This window comes from Melitaea cinxia, chromosome 3 (genome assembly GCF_905220565.1).
Source record: "Melitaea cinxia chromosome 3, ilMelCinx1.1, whole genome shotgun sequence".
Lineage (NCBI taxonomy): Eukaryota > Metazoa > Arthropoda > Insecta > Lepidoptera > Nymphalidae > Melitaea > Melitaea cinxia.
The window spans coordinates 8970893-8990151 of NC_059396.1; the positions used below are offsets into that span (position 1 = coordinate 8970893).

General features: G+C 35.6%; 1 protein-coding gene across 1 annotated transcript; it reads left to right on the forward strand.

The window, feature by feature from the left end:
- Positions 1–14367: 14367 nt before the first annotated feature.
- Positions 14368–16301, forward strand: LOC123669146 (frizzled-7). Its single transcript, XM_045602777.1, has 2 exons — positions 14368–15553; positions 15640–16301. Exons 1-2 carry the CDS (start codon positions 14368–14370, stop codon positions 16155–16157), a joined length of 1704 nt encoding a protein of 567 aa, XP_045458733.1. The 3' UTR covers positions 16158–16301.
- The last annotated feature ends 2958 nt before the right edge of the window (positions 16302–19259 follow it).

Genomic DNA, 19259 nt, shown 5'->3' on the forward strand with positions numbered 1-19259 from the left:
TCAATTTGGTCGGGTCTGATTTTATTTGTCAGCCACAAAAGCAAATGTATATGTGGCAGCCCACGTTTTTGCCACTCCACCGTATACATGTGACAGCGTGTCGGACCAAATACGTTTACCTTATTTATTAAGTGTAATAGTTTTTGTACTTTTAAATGAAACACACGATTTAAAATGTCATATCGGTCTTGAGGTGTTGCGGTGGAATGCAGATTATCTTTTATTTCTTTCCAATTAGGATTACAGGTCATAGTAATGAAGAGGTCAGGTTTCCCGTAATTCCTGACATAGGTCATGGCATCTTGAGTTTTTTCGTGTAAGTATCTTGGTCCGCCAGTAAAAGATGACGGTAATATTACCAGCTGCCCAATATTGTTTGTCGTGTGTTCATTAGAATGTAAAGCATCCTGTTAGTGTATATAATTTTCTGCGCGTAATTGTGTTTGGTTATTTCGTATAAAAGCTAAACGTTCTGATTCTAGTTTAGCATACTGATCTACAACATATTGATTCAGTAACATTCCGTACCTTAGTAAAACATTATAATGATTATGGCGTTCCATTAAACGATAGCAATAATAATTCATACATGAAACTTTCTTCTGTACTCTGTCTCCTGTAGAAGGATTAACTTGGGGAATATCAATTGTGTATCCGTCTTCACCTCGACAAAACATCAATGGATATTGAAGACTGTCATATGAACGATGTAGTTTGGAAATTTTGTGGAGATTTTCGTCGCGGCTTCGAAGAACGATATCCCTTTTGTCAAATTGTTGTCCAGCAATGACAACTGCTACTTCACTGGTAGAAGGAGCATTATACCGTCCACGGTGTTCACCGTCAGGTACCCTGCTGGCATGAATTACTACATTGTAATCTGGGACATCGAGAGAGATACTTTCCATTGCAGTTTTAAAAGATTGTACGTATCTATTATGCAAATGCAACATGTTTTGCAATGACCTGACTATAGAGTTATCAAGTGGTGTTCTTGAATTACTATTACTAATATTACATCGAGTCGTTGCTTGAACTTCAGGATCGGAAATAAAATATATCTGCAAAAACTTATGGTCGTCAGGAACTTGTGGAAGAAGACTACCTGCAAGGTGGTAAACCTGGCCCTGGACTTTAAATGTTGGCATGAAGCCGTTTTCAACTACTCGTTGACTTTTGAATGAAGTCATCTGGAACGCATTATTATACCGCCGAATATGACGCATAAATTCTGTATGCTTTGGATGACTTTCATCAAGTAGAGAATTTAAAGGTTCAGGTGGAGCACCTATTTCATCTAATTTTACCTTACCATTTGAACAACATAAACCTTTTGACTCATCTTTCCATCTCAGTGCCGAACAGTATTGACAAACAATGGAAGGAGAACCTATACAAACGGTCCAACGACAAACGTACGTTACGTTCAGCAGAGGATTCACGCAGTCTTTGTGAAACATGTCTTTCACGATCTAACGACAAACGTACATCACGTTCCGCCGAGGATTCGCGCAGTCTTTGCGAAACATACCTTTCACGATCCAACGACAAACGTACGTTACGTTCAGCAGAGGATTCGCGCAGTCTTTGTAAAACATGTCTTTCACGGTCCAACGACAAACGTACGTTACGTTCAGCAGAGGATTCACGCAGTTTTTGTGAAACATGTCTTTCACGATCCAACGACAAACGTAAATCACGTTCTGCCGAGGATTCACGCAGTCTTTGCGAAACATACCTTTCACGGTCCAACGACAAACGTACGTTACGTTCAGCAGAGGATTCTCGCAGTCTTTGTGAAACATGTCTTTCACGATCCAACGACAAACGTGCGTTACGTTCCGCAGAAGACTCTCGCAGTCTTTGCGAAATATGTCTTTCACGGTCCAATGATAAACGCAGTTCTCTCTCTTCATTATTTTCACTATTCCGATTCAAACGAAGTCTTTTAGCAGCAGACGTACTGCGTCCTATATTTGGCCTTCTTCTCGGCATGATTATCTACCTAAGTTTAATAAGAAATTGAATAAAGAGGTACTTAATAGAAACAGTTTAATGAATCTAAATAATATTTATTTACAACAACTTCCCTACAACACCCAAGTAACAAAAAAGTAATATACATGAACTTAAATAGACTCACGAAAATTATTTACAAAAATCTATTTATAACAACTAAGTACGGAAAAGTAAAGTACTTGGTTATTTAAAAAGTAACGAAAGAACCAAACGAAAAGAAGAAAGTAAACTGAAAGGTTTCTTACACCACCTACTAAGTATGAAAATAATTAATTAAGGAATATACATGAACTTAAATAGACTCACGAAAATTATTTACAAAAATCTATTTATAGCAACCAAGTACGGAAAAGTAAGGTACTTGGTTATTTAAAAAGTAACGAAATAACCAAACGAAAAGAAGAAAGTAAACTGAAAGGTTTCTTACACCACCTACTAAGTATGAAAATAATTAATTAAAACTAACAATAGCATAATAATAGGAACCAATAGCAAGATTTAATGCCGAACAGCAATACCCGTAGTAAGTCGATGACAGTCGATATACGCAATGCGTTCAGTTGCTACCAAAGTCTGTTTACTATGGCGGATCGCGCCCTACATCGCCCGGTTTATATAGCTTGAACAGGCGGTCGAGCGATGCGGGGCAGAGGGGATGGACTCGCCGTAGGCATCTCAATGCTCGCCAAGCATTAAAAATGTTTCGCTACTAATTACTTCTAACAACGATATCTCAAAAACTATTCATCTGATTGATTTAGTGTAAAGAGCAATTTTAATCTGCATTAAATGACTAAGCTAACTAACATATTCATTTGGATAAGGATTAATACCGAACTAAAGAAAATAGCTTTGAAAATAACGTAATGTTTTTAATTAAAAATGTTAACATAAAAGTGGTTATTGTAAGTCAACCGTAAGAGATAGAGATATGCTATCGCGGACTTTTTTGTAGCATTTTTATAGATTTTGAATTCTCTAGAACATTACTTAACTGTATCTTTGCTAGTTTACGCGGCGTTCGCGTGGAAAGTTCCGATTTGGCGAGATTTTTTGCGACCTCTTCAACATTTGTCGCCGTATTTCAGCTAATTTACATAAAAGCATAATAAATTATATACCTAAACCTTCCTCAAGAATCACTCTTTCTATTGTTGAAAACCGTATAAAAATCCGTTCAGTAGTTTTCGAGTTTATCGCGTTCAGACAGACAGGAGGACAGAAAGACGCGGCCGGGGGACTTATTTTTATAATAAGTATAGATATTGTTTTTTAATATTTACACGAATTTTAACCATTATAATAAAACAATTTTTTCGGATTTCATTGCGTTTTTTTTTTATGTCACTAGATCGGCAAACAAGCGTACGGCTCACCTGATGATAAGCGATTACCGTAGCTTATAGACGCCTGCAACACCAGAAGCATCGCAAGCGCGTTGCCGACCCAATCCCCAATCCCCCCAGGAGCTCTGGTCACCTTACTCACCAACAGGAACACAATACTACTTGAAAACAGTATTATTTTGCTGTGATCTTCTGTAAGGTCGAATTACTACCCCAGTCGGGCTGCTCCATATTTTGAGCAGGAAATTCCTGCTTTGCCCTACCTCAGTTAGTTTTATTAGCCAAATCAAAATTTTATTTACGGCTTTGAGCGCCAAGCGTTTTTTTTTTTTTAGTAAAGATCACTACACAATATTTAATTACTATCAAAATCGAATGAAGCTGGTAAAATTCAGTAATTAATTAATTACAACACTAGGATTTAAAAAAAAAGACAGAACGATTGTATACATAGTAACTGTTTTTGAGACGTTTCATAATAAAAATAATTTGTTTGCAGACAAACGAAAAAAAACCGACTTCAATTACATCGACAAGTAATATAACGTAGATCGACGAAAAAATAGTCAAGTAACTACGCGTTATCAAAGATTACTCAAAAAGTAGTTATCAGATCTCAATAAAATTTATATGTGACCACATGATAAACATCAGCTTTCGATTAAATTAATAAAAATTATCAAAATCGGTACACCCAGTAAAAACTTATGCGGATTTTCGAGAGTTTCCCTTGATTTCTCCGGGAACCCATCATCAAATCCTGGTTTCTTTATCATGGTACAACACTAGGGATATTTCCTTTCCAACAAAAAAAGAATTAACAAAATCGGTACGTCCAGTAAAAAGTTATGTGGTATAATACAACGTAGGTCGACGAAAAAAGCGTCAAGTAAAAACGCATTATTAGATATAAATGGAAAAGTAGTTAGATCTCAAATAAATTTAAATGGGACCAATTGACACACGCCACCTTTCGATTAAAAAAAAATTGTCGGTCCACCCGGTCAAAAGTTCTGATGTAACATACATAAAAAAATACAGTGGAATTGAGAACCTCCTCCTTTTCTGGAAGTAGGTTAAGAAATTGCATGCTACTATAAAGCGCGAAAAAATATTCACAATATTCTCTATCATATTATTTAACGCGCCAAACAAACGTATGTATTTTTTAAAAATAGTTTATTTTATTAATAATCCTTTTATTGTTTCTTACAGTTTCGTACCAAGTTACGTTCTAGGGTATTTGTTAAATGTCAAAACTTGCCTCTTATTTTGTGACGACTATTCTTGGTTAGTTATCAAAGTTATATATAAGTACCTTTATATATAATTATATACACTGTGGCTACTTACCACATCGAACTATTATAACTTATGTAGTAATAGTAATTCATGACGCTACAGCAATATAACTTACCTACCTGATACCATTACCTTTTAACCGTTTAACCTTTACCTTAAAAATACCTTTACCGTTCATAACCTCAGACCATTACCGTTCCCAAGAAACATTGACGCGTTCGTGAAACAGGAAGTACATAGCTCTGTAAATCTATATGTGCATAGCTCTGAAAATCTATATCTAATATGTACATTACAGGTAGATTTTCTTTCTTCTTCTTCTTAAAGTGCCATCTTCTCACGAAGTTCGGCGATCATTTTGGCAACTTGTATCCTTGATACCGCAGCCCGGAATAACGAACGGGTGCTTTTCCCAAACCATTGGCGTAGATTTTTTAGCCAAGATGTTCTTCTACGACCCACACTGCGCTTGCCCTGGATCTTGCCCTGGATAATAAGTCGAAGCAGCTGGTACTTAGAGTTTCTCATGATGTGGCCGAAGTATTCAAGCTTTCTCTTCTTAACCGCGTACAAAACTTCCGCTTCCTTCTTCACACCACTTAGCACAGTTACGTTCTTTATTTTATCTCTCCAGGATATCCTTAACATTCTCCTGTATACCCACATTTCGAAAGCTTCAACCTTCTTACAGGTCGATTCGGTGAGGGTCCATGCTTCAACACCATACAAGAGAATGGAGAAAATGTAACAGCGTGCTAATCGTACTCGTAGCTCGATGTTCAGCTTCTTATTGCATAGAAGTAGTTTAAACCGAAATAAAGCATTACGGGCTTGTTCTATGCGGCACCTTATTTCCAGACCGTGCCTCCCCGTATCGTCGACCCAGCATCCTAAATATTTGTATTTGCTGACTTTTTCTAGTGGTTCTCCATTACAAAACAGAGTGGGGTTAGCAGGTGGTATTTTACAAACTGTCATATACTGTGTCTTCTTCACGTTGATACTGAGGCCGTAAGCTGAACTGACAGATTCAACACTATTTTCAAGGGTCTGAAGTTCTTCCATTGTAGATGCAAGTAACACGGTGTCATCGGTATAACGGACATTGTTAATAATCTGACCATTCACCGTGACACCTACATCCACCTGATCCAACGATTCTCTAAAAATCATCTCCGAGTATATGTTGAAAAGCATTGGAGAGAGAATGCATCCCTGTCGTACTCCTCGCAAGATTTCCGATTCATCCGTCAGTCTTCCGTCGATACGTACACTCGCTGTTTGGTTCCAATATAGGTGTTTAATAAACCTTACGTCTTTAGAGTCGAGTCCGATGGACTGTAGCATATCGATCATTCTTGCATGATGTACTCTATGAAATGCTTTTTCATAATCGATAAAGCATACAAACACATCTTGATTCATGTCCCAGCATCTCTGTATTAAGACTTGATACCCGAAAAGTGCATCCCTTGTTCCCAGGCCTTTAATAAACCCAAACTGAGTATTCGAAATAAGGTCTTCGCATTTGCTGTAAATTCGGTTATGAATTATTTTTAGGAATAATTTTAAGGAGTGACTCATTAAGGAAATGGTTCTAAACTCGCTGCATTTCTTTGCAGAAGCAACTTTGGGCAAGGCGACGAAAGCAGATTTGAGCCAGTCCGATGGTATGACGCCCAAATCATATATTGTATTAAAAAGCTTTACTATTATTCCTAAATTATCATATTCGAGCACTTTGAACAGTTCCACGGGTAATTCATCCTCACCTACAGATTTTCCTGATTTGGACGTTTTAATGGCATAATGGGAGGTTAAATTTTTGTTATTTCTGACTCTACCTTAATTCCGGTGCTGCGGGAAGTGTACTCATGCTTCGTTCTGCGACTATCACGCGTTATTTTCGAACAAATTTACGTAAAAACGATCTTTACTGCAAGACCAAAATACGATACGAACTGACCTTTAACGACTGACAAATAGACACTTTTAAACAAAATAACGCGTCAGAGATAATATTCTAATAAAATTAGTAACATTGAGTGCTAGAATATAGGCATAGAAATTCGAAAAATACCTAAAACCGAATCGGAGCACCCCACTGTCCACGTGGTCTTGGTCTGCCCTACCCCTAGAGTGTTTTTTTAAGCCAGAGGCGCGGAGGAAGGGTGCGCGAACGAATGCGTACAGGAGCGGCTGAAAACCCACACTCCCTCCCACCCCCAACCCCTCCTTTTCCCCCCAACCCCATAAATTTCTCGCCAGGAATGTAAAAGATTGTTAGCTCTGAAAAGAACTGTTTTATGTTCGAGAAACAAGATGTCTTTAGCTCTGAAAAGAAATGTTTGAAAGTAGCACAGTACACCATGCAAGCGGATGCACCAGCAATCACATGCACAGATCTTCACAGAAGTCTTCAAGCCAACTTGCAAGTGTTCTTCATTTATATCTTCACGAAGTATAATCACGCCGCCGCCGAGTGAAGTACACGTAGGTCAACGTTCACCGCGCCGATCGCTGCCAAAAAGAGTGAGCCGCTGGAAGTACATAGACATGAGGCGTATTTATTGGAACAGATAAAAATTACAGGTAACAAATTACAACTGTTATTGTGAATTTGAAATAACTGTTATTTAAAATAACATTAAATACAGATACATAAATATCAAATACATAAACCAAATACTATTGTTATTTGTGACTGCAACTGTTATTAGCAGTATGTTATTTCTCGAAATCTTATAACATTTCTTATCTCACTCTAGCTCATAAGTATCGCGCCTTGCAAAATAGAGAAACACACATATTTACAATTACACATGTTTACCTCTCAGTTGCACTACATTGCCTATACCATGCCAAAAAGAGAAGCACCTAGTATTTATTACCCCAAAAATATAGTTGATAGATTCTAGGAACAAATCTCATTGGAAAATTAACTCCCAAATGTGGTCAATGGTCATGTTATGTATTGTCTTCTAATAATAATAATTTAAAGTATTAAGTGAAATAAAAAAAACATGTCTTTATTTATTTTTGTCGACACTATAAAATTACATAAATAATTTAAAAAAAAGTTTACTAGTAATATATATAGTTTTATAATAATAATTAAAAAAAAATTAGTTTTACAAACGTCATTTTATACAGTCGTGTGACTAATATTACGTCATTTCTGTTATATATTTTTCTTAAGGTTTTAGCTGAGGGTTTTAGTATCACATTTTTTTCAGTTCGGTCGCCCAGCTAAATGTCAAGCCTGCCGTAAGGAACTTCGTTCCAAAAATACCAGGCTATAGATATAATTCTTTATTGCGCGATTTGGCAATACCGCACATCATAGAGCAACACGGAGGGGGTAGCCTTGAACAGGCGTTCCCCCTCTGTCAAGGCATGTCCAAATGGTCCTACGCGTACAATAAAACTAGTTGCAGCCGCAGTGATCACTATATTCTATTTTTTTGGAAGAGTCCTAAATAGTAAACAAATATGGCGTACTTCCGACTACAGATAATAGAGTAATATTGTAAGTATAGTAAAGTGACATAAAGAGCAAATGAATGAACAATATTAATAAGCCATAGACGAAAGTAAAATTCATTTTATGTTCAAATATTTAACGCTAACATATTGCTAAAATTGTTTCAAAACCTAATAATATATGGAATATTTTTTCTAAGAATTAGTAGAGGTACAGAATTACGAAAAAAAAAAAAATATTAATCGAGCATCGAGCATAAAAGGCAACAAATTTATATTTCGTTTATGTAAAATGGTCGGTAAAAAAGACGTCAAAAATAAAATTTACAACAAAATAGGGGGCCGTCTGTGTCTAGAAAAAAAAAGTCGACCCTATTAGTATTATTGTCACATTATTTATATTCTACAATAAATATAAAGCCTTGCGCCGGCGGCACATTCTATAACATGTAAACAAAAGGATTGATAACACTGTTGCTCACGTAGCTCTCATTGGGTAATCCTAAGTCTCACACTAAAGTCCCACAAAATTTTCCTGTGAACTACTGTGCTTTTATATTATATAGGATAGCGTTAAAAAATTTCAGAGTGACATTGATATTCAGAAATATTCATAGTACAAAATAAAACTCTTACAATAAGCACTACTATAAACGATTGATATTTATAATATTTTGTCAGCATTTTTTACGCTCAACATAAAAAAAAACAATATCTAAAACATATTAACAAATCGCTTTACGGTAACATTGTTTTATAACTTACTATCAAATTATGATTCGTGAAAATTTAAAATATAAGTAAAAAACACGGCCCATTTTATCGCTCATGCCGTTCATTCCCTTATACTCATTCACCTCTAAAAATATTCTAACCACATCCCTATTTGCCTTTTAAAAAAAGATATTGAAATGTCATATTCGAAAATATTAGTTATCTGTACTCTCGGAATTCGTATTTTAGTAGTTTTTATGTGTTTATAACAAAGAGCAACACGGAGGGGAGTAGCCATGTACAGGCGTTCCCCTCTGTCAAGGTATAAGGCCAAATGGCCATATGCAAACAATAAAACTAGTTGCAGCCGCACTGACCACTAGACTAAATCTAGTTGCGCGATTGAATCAACGTCCTTCAAAAATTGCCAAATTGTTCTGTTTTTTGCTGCAAAAAAAGATCTGCCACGTCAAATTTACTAAAACATGGCGTTACCTTTCATACGTAAGTATTTTTTAATCACATTATTACTTGTATACTTCTTTTAAACCTTTTTTAAACTTAAAAATTACAAATATTATCGTTCGTGTTGACTCGATTTGTTTACAAACACGGGCCGCTCGCCCACATACAATATGCGGATCGGTCGAGCGACTGATCGGAGTCTAATTCCGAGAAGTCACAGTCGCCGAGCGATAGTGTTGTTACCGGTTTGTTTGTAGATGGTTATCGATAAAAACGGCAAAGGCGAAAGAGGAGACAGATATTTTTGAGATTTTGATTTATTTAAAATATTATATTGCTAGCTTTTTTTAATAAACATAGTTATATAATAAAATTGCATAAATTAAATATAATACACGTATTATGAGTATTAATACATTTAACTAGAATTACTTAATGTGAACTTCCACCATAATGTTTTATATAAAAATTTGGCAGGTTTCCTAAAAATCCCAATTTAAGGGATACATGGAAAAAAATCGTAATAACAGATTAACCTGGACGCCCACAAAAAATAGTGTAATTTGTTCAGATCATATCAATACCACTAACTTTCAAGTGTTGGCGAACAATAGAAGGATTAGTCGAGGGCACCAAACCAACACTAACGCCACACTGTTTTTGTCCCATAAGTTTTTTTTTTGTCTCATGTACAAGGTAATCAAAAATTAACAATGTCCATCCTTTCAGAGTCATCAACAAATCATTCAATCTAGCAGATGACAGGCTATCTTATGATGCCATTAGTGCTACACTCCCTATTCCTGATTCGTTGACATCAGAGTGTACATCATCAACTCCTCAGAATGTGGGTTAATTTTAAATCGTTTATTGTAGACTGGCATTGTTTGGCACAACAACGTTGCACCAAACGTATTGTGACATAATTATAATAGTTAGACATATGCTGTCGCGACACTTTTTAACCGTCTTCCAAAAAGGGAGGAGGGTCTCAATTCAAGTGTATTTTTTTATGTATGTTACTTCAGAACTTTTGACTGGGTGGACCGATTTTGATGATTTTTAATTTAATAGAAAGCTGATGTTTATCATGTGGTCGCGCTTAAATTTTATCGAGATCTGATAACAACTTTTTGAGTAACCTTTGATAACGCGTATATATTACATATATTGTATTACTTATCGATGTAATTGAAGTCAGTTTTTTTTTTCGTTTGCGAGCAAATACAATTATTGTAGATAATGATGTGTTCTACAAAGTCTTACTACATTATATATTTCTATTATCATTAGTTTTTGCAGCCCATGCAATGTAAGGATTTTTTTAGGATATTTTTTTATCCCTTGGGTTACATTATTGGAGTTTTAGTAAAGATCCCTAATATTTTTAAAAATATAGTAGGTATAACCTATGTCGCTCAAGGATAGTGTAGCTTCTCAAGGATGAAATAATTTTTTGAATCGGTCCAATAGTTTCGGAGCCTATTTAATGCTAACAAACAAACAATCAAATCTTTACTCTTTATAATCGTTTATTTTACATGAAAATGTTTGATTTGTAGTATATAATAAATTAAGTCTATTTTTATAATAATATCTTACCTTTGTATCACTTTAAAAACATTATTTCCCTAACCTAGTAGTTGAATTTATCGATAATGCATATCGACAGTTGTTACAACCACGGCTGTTAGCAACTTTTCAGTGTAGTTGCGGCGTGTCATTATACTGTAATAACACAGAATGTATCTATGTGTGTGTGAAAAATGTAAGTGTGATTTTAATTTAGTATGTGTGAGTTTCGTAGTGACAGACGATTATTTTTGTGTGGGATTTAGATAAAGTGTGCATGTGTGTAATTTCCCCCCGCAAAAAATGACAGAAAGTTTTGTATCGGTAACAAACGCAATGGCCACTCTCCTCCGTGTTGCTCTATGGTTTATAATGATAAATTGATATTTGTTTTTAGTGAAATAAATAGTAAATGGAGTTTTACAAATGTCCTTAAGCGAATGTGTTGTAAAATTGAGTGATAAATGCGTAAAAAACTTGAATTACGATTAACAGCGGTTTGTTTACCAAATAAGACTCTTCCAAAAAAACGGAATATACATACTCTTTTGATGTCAACTCTGATCTGTTTGGTTTTAAATGTATTATATTTGAATTACTTTAAATTTGGAATATTATTTTATTTGTTTAGATTGAAATGTGTCATATTTTATGATTCCTTGAAAATCGCTTTAAGAAGTAACATGTCTAGTTATCTGATTTATCTTTTGTATATTTATATAAATTTTATAATAATTACGTTTAGTCAAAAAAAAAAAAAAAATGTTTAAGTAAAAATAAATAATTTACTAATCAGTCTTTAAGTGTCTTTTTGGTTTGAAAGTGATCCCATTAGCCACATTTACCATTCAAGAAACACACATGAGTGACACCATTTTTGGCGTGAACTTGTGGAGGCCTATGTCCAGCAGTGGACTGCAATAGGCTGAAGTGATGAGAAATCATAAAATAACAATTTTAATTAAACTTTTAAATTTTACAAGCATTTACAATAAGTAAATCTGTAGTTCATTGAGCTTCTTTATAAAACAACAGTTGCTGACAAAATTAAAAATAATGTACCTGAAGTATTTTAGTTATTTTACACATGTGTGGCTACCTACCACATCGAACTATTATTATTTAAGTAGTAATAGTAATTCAATGAGGCTACTACAATATAACTTACCTGATACGATTATCTTTTAACCATTAAACCTTACTGATACCTTTACTTTAAAAATACCTTTACCATTCATAACCTCAACCATTACCGTTACCAAGAAACATTGACGCGTTCGTGAAACAGGAAGTACATAGCTCTGAAAAGAACTGTTTTATGTTCAAGAAATATGACGTCTTTAGCTCTGAAAAGAACTGTTTGAAAATAGAACAGGACACCATGCAAGCGGATGCACCAGCAATCACATGCACCGATCTTCACAGAAGTCTTCAAGCTAACTTGCACGTTCACTTCATGCATATCTTCACGAAGTATAATCACACCGCCGCCGAGTGAAGTACACGTCAGACATCTGTTCGCCGCGCCGATCGCCACCGAAAAGAGCGAGCCGCGGTTTTTTTTTTCGAATTGTTGAGTGCTGTTGGCCCTAGCGGCCTTTACAGCGTCACCGGTGAGAAGGGCCGGGTACTAAAGACACCAGCCGCGAAGGAAGAAGGGGAGCCCTCTGGGAGGGCTCGGGGAGAAACGCACGCCCTAAGGGTGTATCCTAGCGAGATCACACCACGGCTTAGAGCGTCGTCGGAGTGGAGGAGGCGCTTTGCGGAGCGCTGAGACGGCTTACGGATGGTCCGCTACGCGCCTGGGCGCGTGCTGTGCGTGCCGTCAGAACGCGGGGACCTCGCCCTCGCCGGCGGGGGCGGTGTGTGTGTGTGTCTTGTGTGTGGTGGTGTATATCGCTTTAAGCGCCGTGATCCTATCGTCAAGGTCGGTTAAGACGTGCGTGAGACGTCTTTGTACTGTCTGTAAGTTTCCTCTACCTACGTATTTGCAAGCCTGTGCTACAAGAGGGTTTGGGTGACTGCGAGCCCTCTCAAAATACGCCGTAGCGAGTATTTTGAGGTGCTTCGCGTTCAAATCGATCTTAAGGTCGCGATGTAAGTCGACGTTACGCACGTACCACGGCGAGTACGTGGCAGTGCGCAGAAACTTGTTCTGTATGATTTGAAGCCTATGGATGAGCGTCGGCTTCACATGAGCGAAGGCAGTGCACGCGTAAGTCGTACGCAGGCCTTGTATAATGTCGTCTTATTTCTAAGAGACATTTTACTCCTCCCGCATAGCAGTGTGTGCAGTCGACTTAATACGAACGCAGCCCTGTTTCGGACCCGGTTAATGTGGGCTTTGAACGTAAGTTTACTGTCAAGTATCACGCCTAGGCACTTTGTTTCCTTTATCCAAGGAATTTGGGTGCCGAATAGGCTTATTTTCCCGGGTCGACTTTTCGTCCAGAAGCAGTCTCAGTGCTTGGAGAGCATTGACTCTCTAGACTACTCGCAAGGCACTCGGCCTTGTCCAGGTCGTCGAGGGCTGGCAGGAGATTCGGCCTAATGAGGGGAGGTGTGGAGGCTACGGTGACGCTTCGGAGTCTCTTCGCCCACGACCAGTAAGCGGTATGCGACGGGGTGAAACATTACCAAAATATTACCATTTCTTATTCGTAAAATATATTCGATCGACACCTTCTGATAAGACTTTTATTACGACACTTCAATCAGTCCCTAAACATGGTATTCAAAGTTAGAAACAACGTAATAACGTTTCTCAAAATTATCATCTTATACCCACGTGTCATTCGCTTGAAAATGAAAATAGTAAATGCTTTAGTTTTACAGTTATAAGGGATTTAATAAAATATTGGTTAATGCGCTTCACTTCGAACTTTTATCGTAGTCATTGGTTTTCGCAAATTCCGTAGACGATTTTGCGCAGATGGTAATCGTTATCAAGCACTGATTTAACATTTTTAACGTTAATTAGGTAACGGAAACGTTTTTTAACGTTCTAACTTGTTCGTTCACAACCCCATTGGAATATTTCTTAATAATATATAAAAGGTACCGGAGAAAATTAACACTATTTACCGGTATTTTAACCATTACCAAGTCCTGCTATTTAGTATAATTATATATATTGTAGCTAGCTACAATATATATAATTATACTAAATAATATATAATATATATACTAATCTGTGGCTTTAATCTGTGAAGCAACTGGAATCTTATGTCTTTTCCTTTTAATATTTATTTTACTCTATGGTCTTGCTTGACTGGAGTATTGAAATAGATGTTTATATTACTCTTTGAAATATACATAAACTGAAAAATATGGCTTATGTGCTTAAAACTTCGTCTCCAAAATGAAATAAATACTGCGGTATCTATATACAGCAAAATAATAAAAATCATCATGATGTTTGATGTATTATAAACTATATTAATTAGGATTTCGTTTATTCTATAAAATGGAAAGAATTTGCATTTTATATGTTAATGTATTATTTTGCTTGTTTATATTAGTTGATGGCTTGAGTGAAACGGTCTATGAAGGTGATAGTTTACCGCAACATGGACGATGTGAACCAATCACAATACAGTTTTGTCAACAATTGAGATATAATCAAACGATTTTTCCGAATTTTCTACATCACGCCAAACAGGAGGATGCTGGCCTTGATTTTCACAAATACACCCCTCTAGTAAAAGTGAACTGCTCACCAGATCTCAAATTCTTTTTGTGTTCGGTGTATGCTCCTGTCTGCACAATTTTAAACTATCCGATACCACCTTGTCGTCATTTATGCGAATCAGCCAGACATAACTGTGAGGAGTCAATGAAACACTTTGGATTGCACTGGCGGGAAGAATTAGATTGCTTAAAATTCCCAGTTATGACTGATGACGATAATGTTGTTTGCGTTGGAGATAATAATGTTACACACGAATCTAAAAAGCCTGCTGTAACTAGGCTTCCCAAAGTAGACTATAAGAATAATTATGAAAGAGATCCTACAAAATTACATGGAGCCAAAAACATAGGTTTTGTATGTCCAGTTCAATTTAAAATACCTGAAAGCTTAGATTTAGAATACTCTTTAAAAGTTGGGGACAAAATAGAATATAATTGTGGAGCTCCTTGTAGTGACATGTTTTTCAGTGAAGATGAAAAAAAATTCGCCAGATTATGGATTGGTATTTGGGCTACATTATGTGCACTGAGTTGTTTATTCACAGTTATGACTTTTCTAATAGATACGGACCGCTTTCGTTATCCCGAGAGACCTATTATATTTTTATCCGTGTGCTACCTTATGGTTGCTGCAGCATATGTCATGGGTTGGAGTGCTAAAGACAGTGTCTGTTGTCAAGGTCCATTCCCATCTACAATTAGCGGCACAAGATTACCAAATGTTTCAGTTATTACTCAAGGAACTAAACATGAGCCATGCACAATACTTTTTATGGTGGTCTATTTCTTTAGTATGGCATCTAGTATCTGGTGGGTCATACTAACACTGACATGGTTTTTGGCTGCGGGTTTAAAATGGGGACATGAGGCTATTGAAGCAAATTCACAATATTTCCATTTAGCCGCTTGGGCAGTTCCAGCCATTAAAACAATATCAATCTTGGCGATGGGGAAAGTTGATGGTAGGTGTTTTGCTTTTATTAAATTCAATATTATTAGGTATTGTTTATACTGTAATAATAAATATTTAAACTTTATTTTCTTGCAGGTGATATTTTGTCAGGAGTTTGCTATGTAGGACTGTGGGATGCTGAAGCTCTCCGAGGATTTGTGTTGGCACCATTATGTGCATATTTAGTTTTAGGTACAATCTTTTTATTAGCTGGCTTTGTTTCACTTTTTCGGATCAGAACTGTTATGAAACATGATGGAACAAAAACTGACAAACTAGAAAAGTTAATGATTCGAATTGGAACTTTTGGAGTACTCTACACAGTTCCAGCTCTCATAGTAATTGCTTGTTTATTTTATGAACAAGCTAATTTTGATAGTTGGATGGGAACTTGGCATCGTGATATGTGCTCCACACCTCAGTATTCGATACCTTGTCCATTTACTCATCAAGAACCAGTAAGACCTAAATTTGAAATGTTTATGATAAAGTATCTCATGACAATGATTGTCGGGATTACATCTAGCTTTTGGATATGGTCAGGAAAAACATTGATATCATGGCGTCAATTTTTTGATAGAATAAAAGGCAGAAGAACAGAAGCATATGTATGATAAAGTAATGTTTAAGTAATCATTTTTAAAGCAATGAGTAAATTTTAATTTTTTTTTTGCTTTACCATTTGACAACTTGTTTTGTAAAATATTTTTAAAACTTATTTGACAAAGCATATGAAATATACAAACATTCTTATATAATTTCTTTTTTAAGAAGTAACTGGACATTGTCAATTTGTCAGATTTTAATGATACACGTAATCTCAAGATTATTAATAAGGCTGATAGTGTAAATATTTTACATGCTCTTAGTTATCGTTGTTTTAAATTTTGGTTTTGCTTTTTAAATGCAAATGACTACCACCAGTTATTTATATTAACAAGAATCTTAAATTAAATTTATGTTTACTTTAAAATGTACTGAATTTTGTGTGCAAAATTTTTTCATAAAATGAAGTTGTGAGATCTTCAAGTTTACAATGATGAAAGCCTATTTCACCAGTTTCTGACAAAGTTTATCTTGTACATCATTGCAGAAGATGAAAAAGCTCATTGGGCCTTCTTCACCTCTGCTAATAAATTACTACCTTTAGATTTAGAGGTTACAAATAAGAATATCAATTAAATATTAATTAAATAGGTATATCCAGCAGTAAAAGTAGAGTCTAATGGTGATAATTGTTTGCTGGCAAACAAATAAAAAACCGACTACTAAGCAGTAGCAGAGTTTTTTGGAGTCTGTTAAAAAAAGGATAACATATCATAAATTTTATTGGTTTTGCTATTATACGTCAGATAGCTTTATCAGTTACCAGTGAAAGAAGCCGGTATTTTATTGCTTATTGTTAGGTTTTGTACAAATAACAACGAAATGATTAACTGGACTACTTGTTGGCCAAAGTAAATTGAAGGAATAAAATAGAGACATGTCAATACATTAATAAATTCAGTGGTAGTGGGTAAAAAAAGAATATTATCGTACATGCACATATTTAAATATTCATATATTTTTTGAACATGAACAATATAGTAACATTATTTTTTATAATACAAAATCATTCATCATGATTATATTTATATTAGGTATTAGGATAGGTTAGTATTTGAAATAATTGTGAATTTGTATTATATAAGGTCAAGGCAATTGGGGCTTGGAGGTAAATGAAGTTAATCTTAAAAAGCAATTATATTGTCATAAAGAGGTTAATAAAAAATTACTTTCAACTCAACTAATTGTGAGCTTTTTGCCTTTGTAAAGTAAAACGTCTTGTTGTTAGATATTACTTTTTTTAATTTCGTTATTATACTAGCGAAAGATGTAATACCTAATTATTATTTAACAAAACAAGCGCAAATCCTGATTAGTCCTTTTTAATACTAATCAGTCTTATGCCATATGCATATTAACTTTAACTGTATTGATAACTCTCAAAATTAATATTAAGGCTGATACTGTATATACGTTTAAATAATGAACTCTTAAAATAAGGAAAATATAAAATTCTTTTATAAGTAGGCATTACACCCAATTGATATTTGTTTAATAAACAGTATTTTTATATATTATGTGGTTTCTTTTTCAAAGAAGTGAAAACTACAAAATATTATGAAGCACTCTCTTACAATGCATATAATTAAAGTTAAGAGTGTCAACTATATCTTTTACAATTGGTGTGGAAATATTTTAAGTTTTTAAGAATACTATACTAGTTTCCACTTGGTTTCACAAGAGTACTAAGGCATATATGTATACATTTTTTATTTGGTAATCACAAAGGTGCATGCAAAAAGAAGCATGTATCACTTGTGTTAAGTCTTGTGTACTTGCGTTAAAGTTAGTTTTAAAATTGCAATTATTCAACATTGTATGGTGTACACAACTTTCATTTAATATGTAGATTAAACATTTTACGTAGGAAACATTTATTTGATAAGAAATAATGTAATCTTTTATTTGAAAATTAAATTGATGAGAATATTTAATCTGTACTTATGAAATTTTTTAAAAAGCCACTCATGAAAAATAAATATTTATCCCAAACTATTGCAATTTTTTGCAGCTGTTGCTAATTTTTATACAATAAAAATTGTCTTTTAAGTTAAGTTAGGTAAAATTTCAAATCGGACGGGATCTGTCGCTGCCGAGTGTCGTAAAGGCCATGCTTGACAGCGAGAGATCGTGGCAGGCGGCGGTCTCCTTCTGCGAAGAGGTAATGACGCAGAAGGAGACCGCGGAGCGGGCCAGAGAGGAAGACGCCTCTGCTGGCCCACTCCGGCGCAGACGTACGGGGGCAAGGAGAAGGTGGTTTGCCCACCTCCTCCCCCCCTCGTAATAGTGGGGTTGGCGGCCGATAGTCGGGGGACTTCGGCCGGCCGGACGACACGACCCCATACGTCTGAGGGGTGGCCTTGTTGTGAGCGAGGCCACCCCACTATTATGCCGGGGCCCGAAGGCTTTGTCCGGGCTTACCGCTGAGGCGAGGTGGTGAATACTAGCGCGACCGCATCTCGCCCCACCCAGGCGGATGACTGCTAACACGCAGTCTGACATAACCCTCTGGCGCCCCCGCGCTGGAGGGTATCCATGATGGATGTTCCCCACGTAAAAAAAAAAGGTAAAATTTCAAACAGAAACTCCAAGACACAATCCGAGCCTAATAACCCTGAGATTCATATAAAAAATATAGCTAGATTAAATCTTGAAGATTTTATCTTACAGGTAGAACCATAAGTTTAACCATTTGAATACTTCAAATGATTTGTACACCATTCCTAATTTAAAAACATCTCGTGTCGCGGTGTTCGTAGTTAAACTCCTCCAAACAGCTTGATCGATTTTCATGAAATTTTATGTGCATATTGGGTAGGTCTGAGAATCAAACAACAGCTATTTTTCATACCCCTAAGTTATGGGGGGGGGGGGGGGTTGAGAAGGTTAATAAAATATATAACAAAAGAGCGTTTGCGGGGTCAGCTACTTTCTCTATAATAATACAGGAATATTTTTGATTTCATTATTTCAATTATTTGATATTGTAATATTTATTTTTATAAATTTATAAAATTAAAGTTTAAAATGATATTTATCTGTATGAGAGCTTATCTGCAACATGTAGGCTTCCAAACTGTTTTTCTTTATAAAGTACGAGATGAGTTATA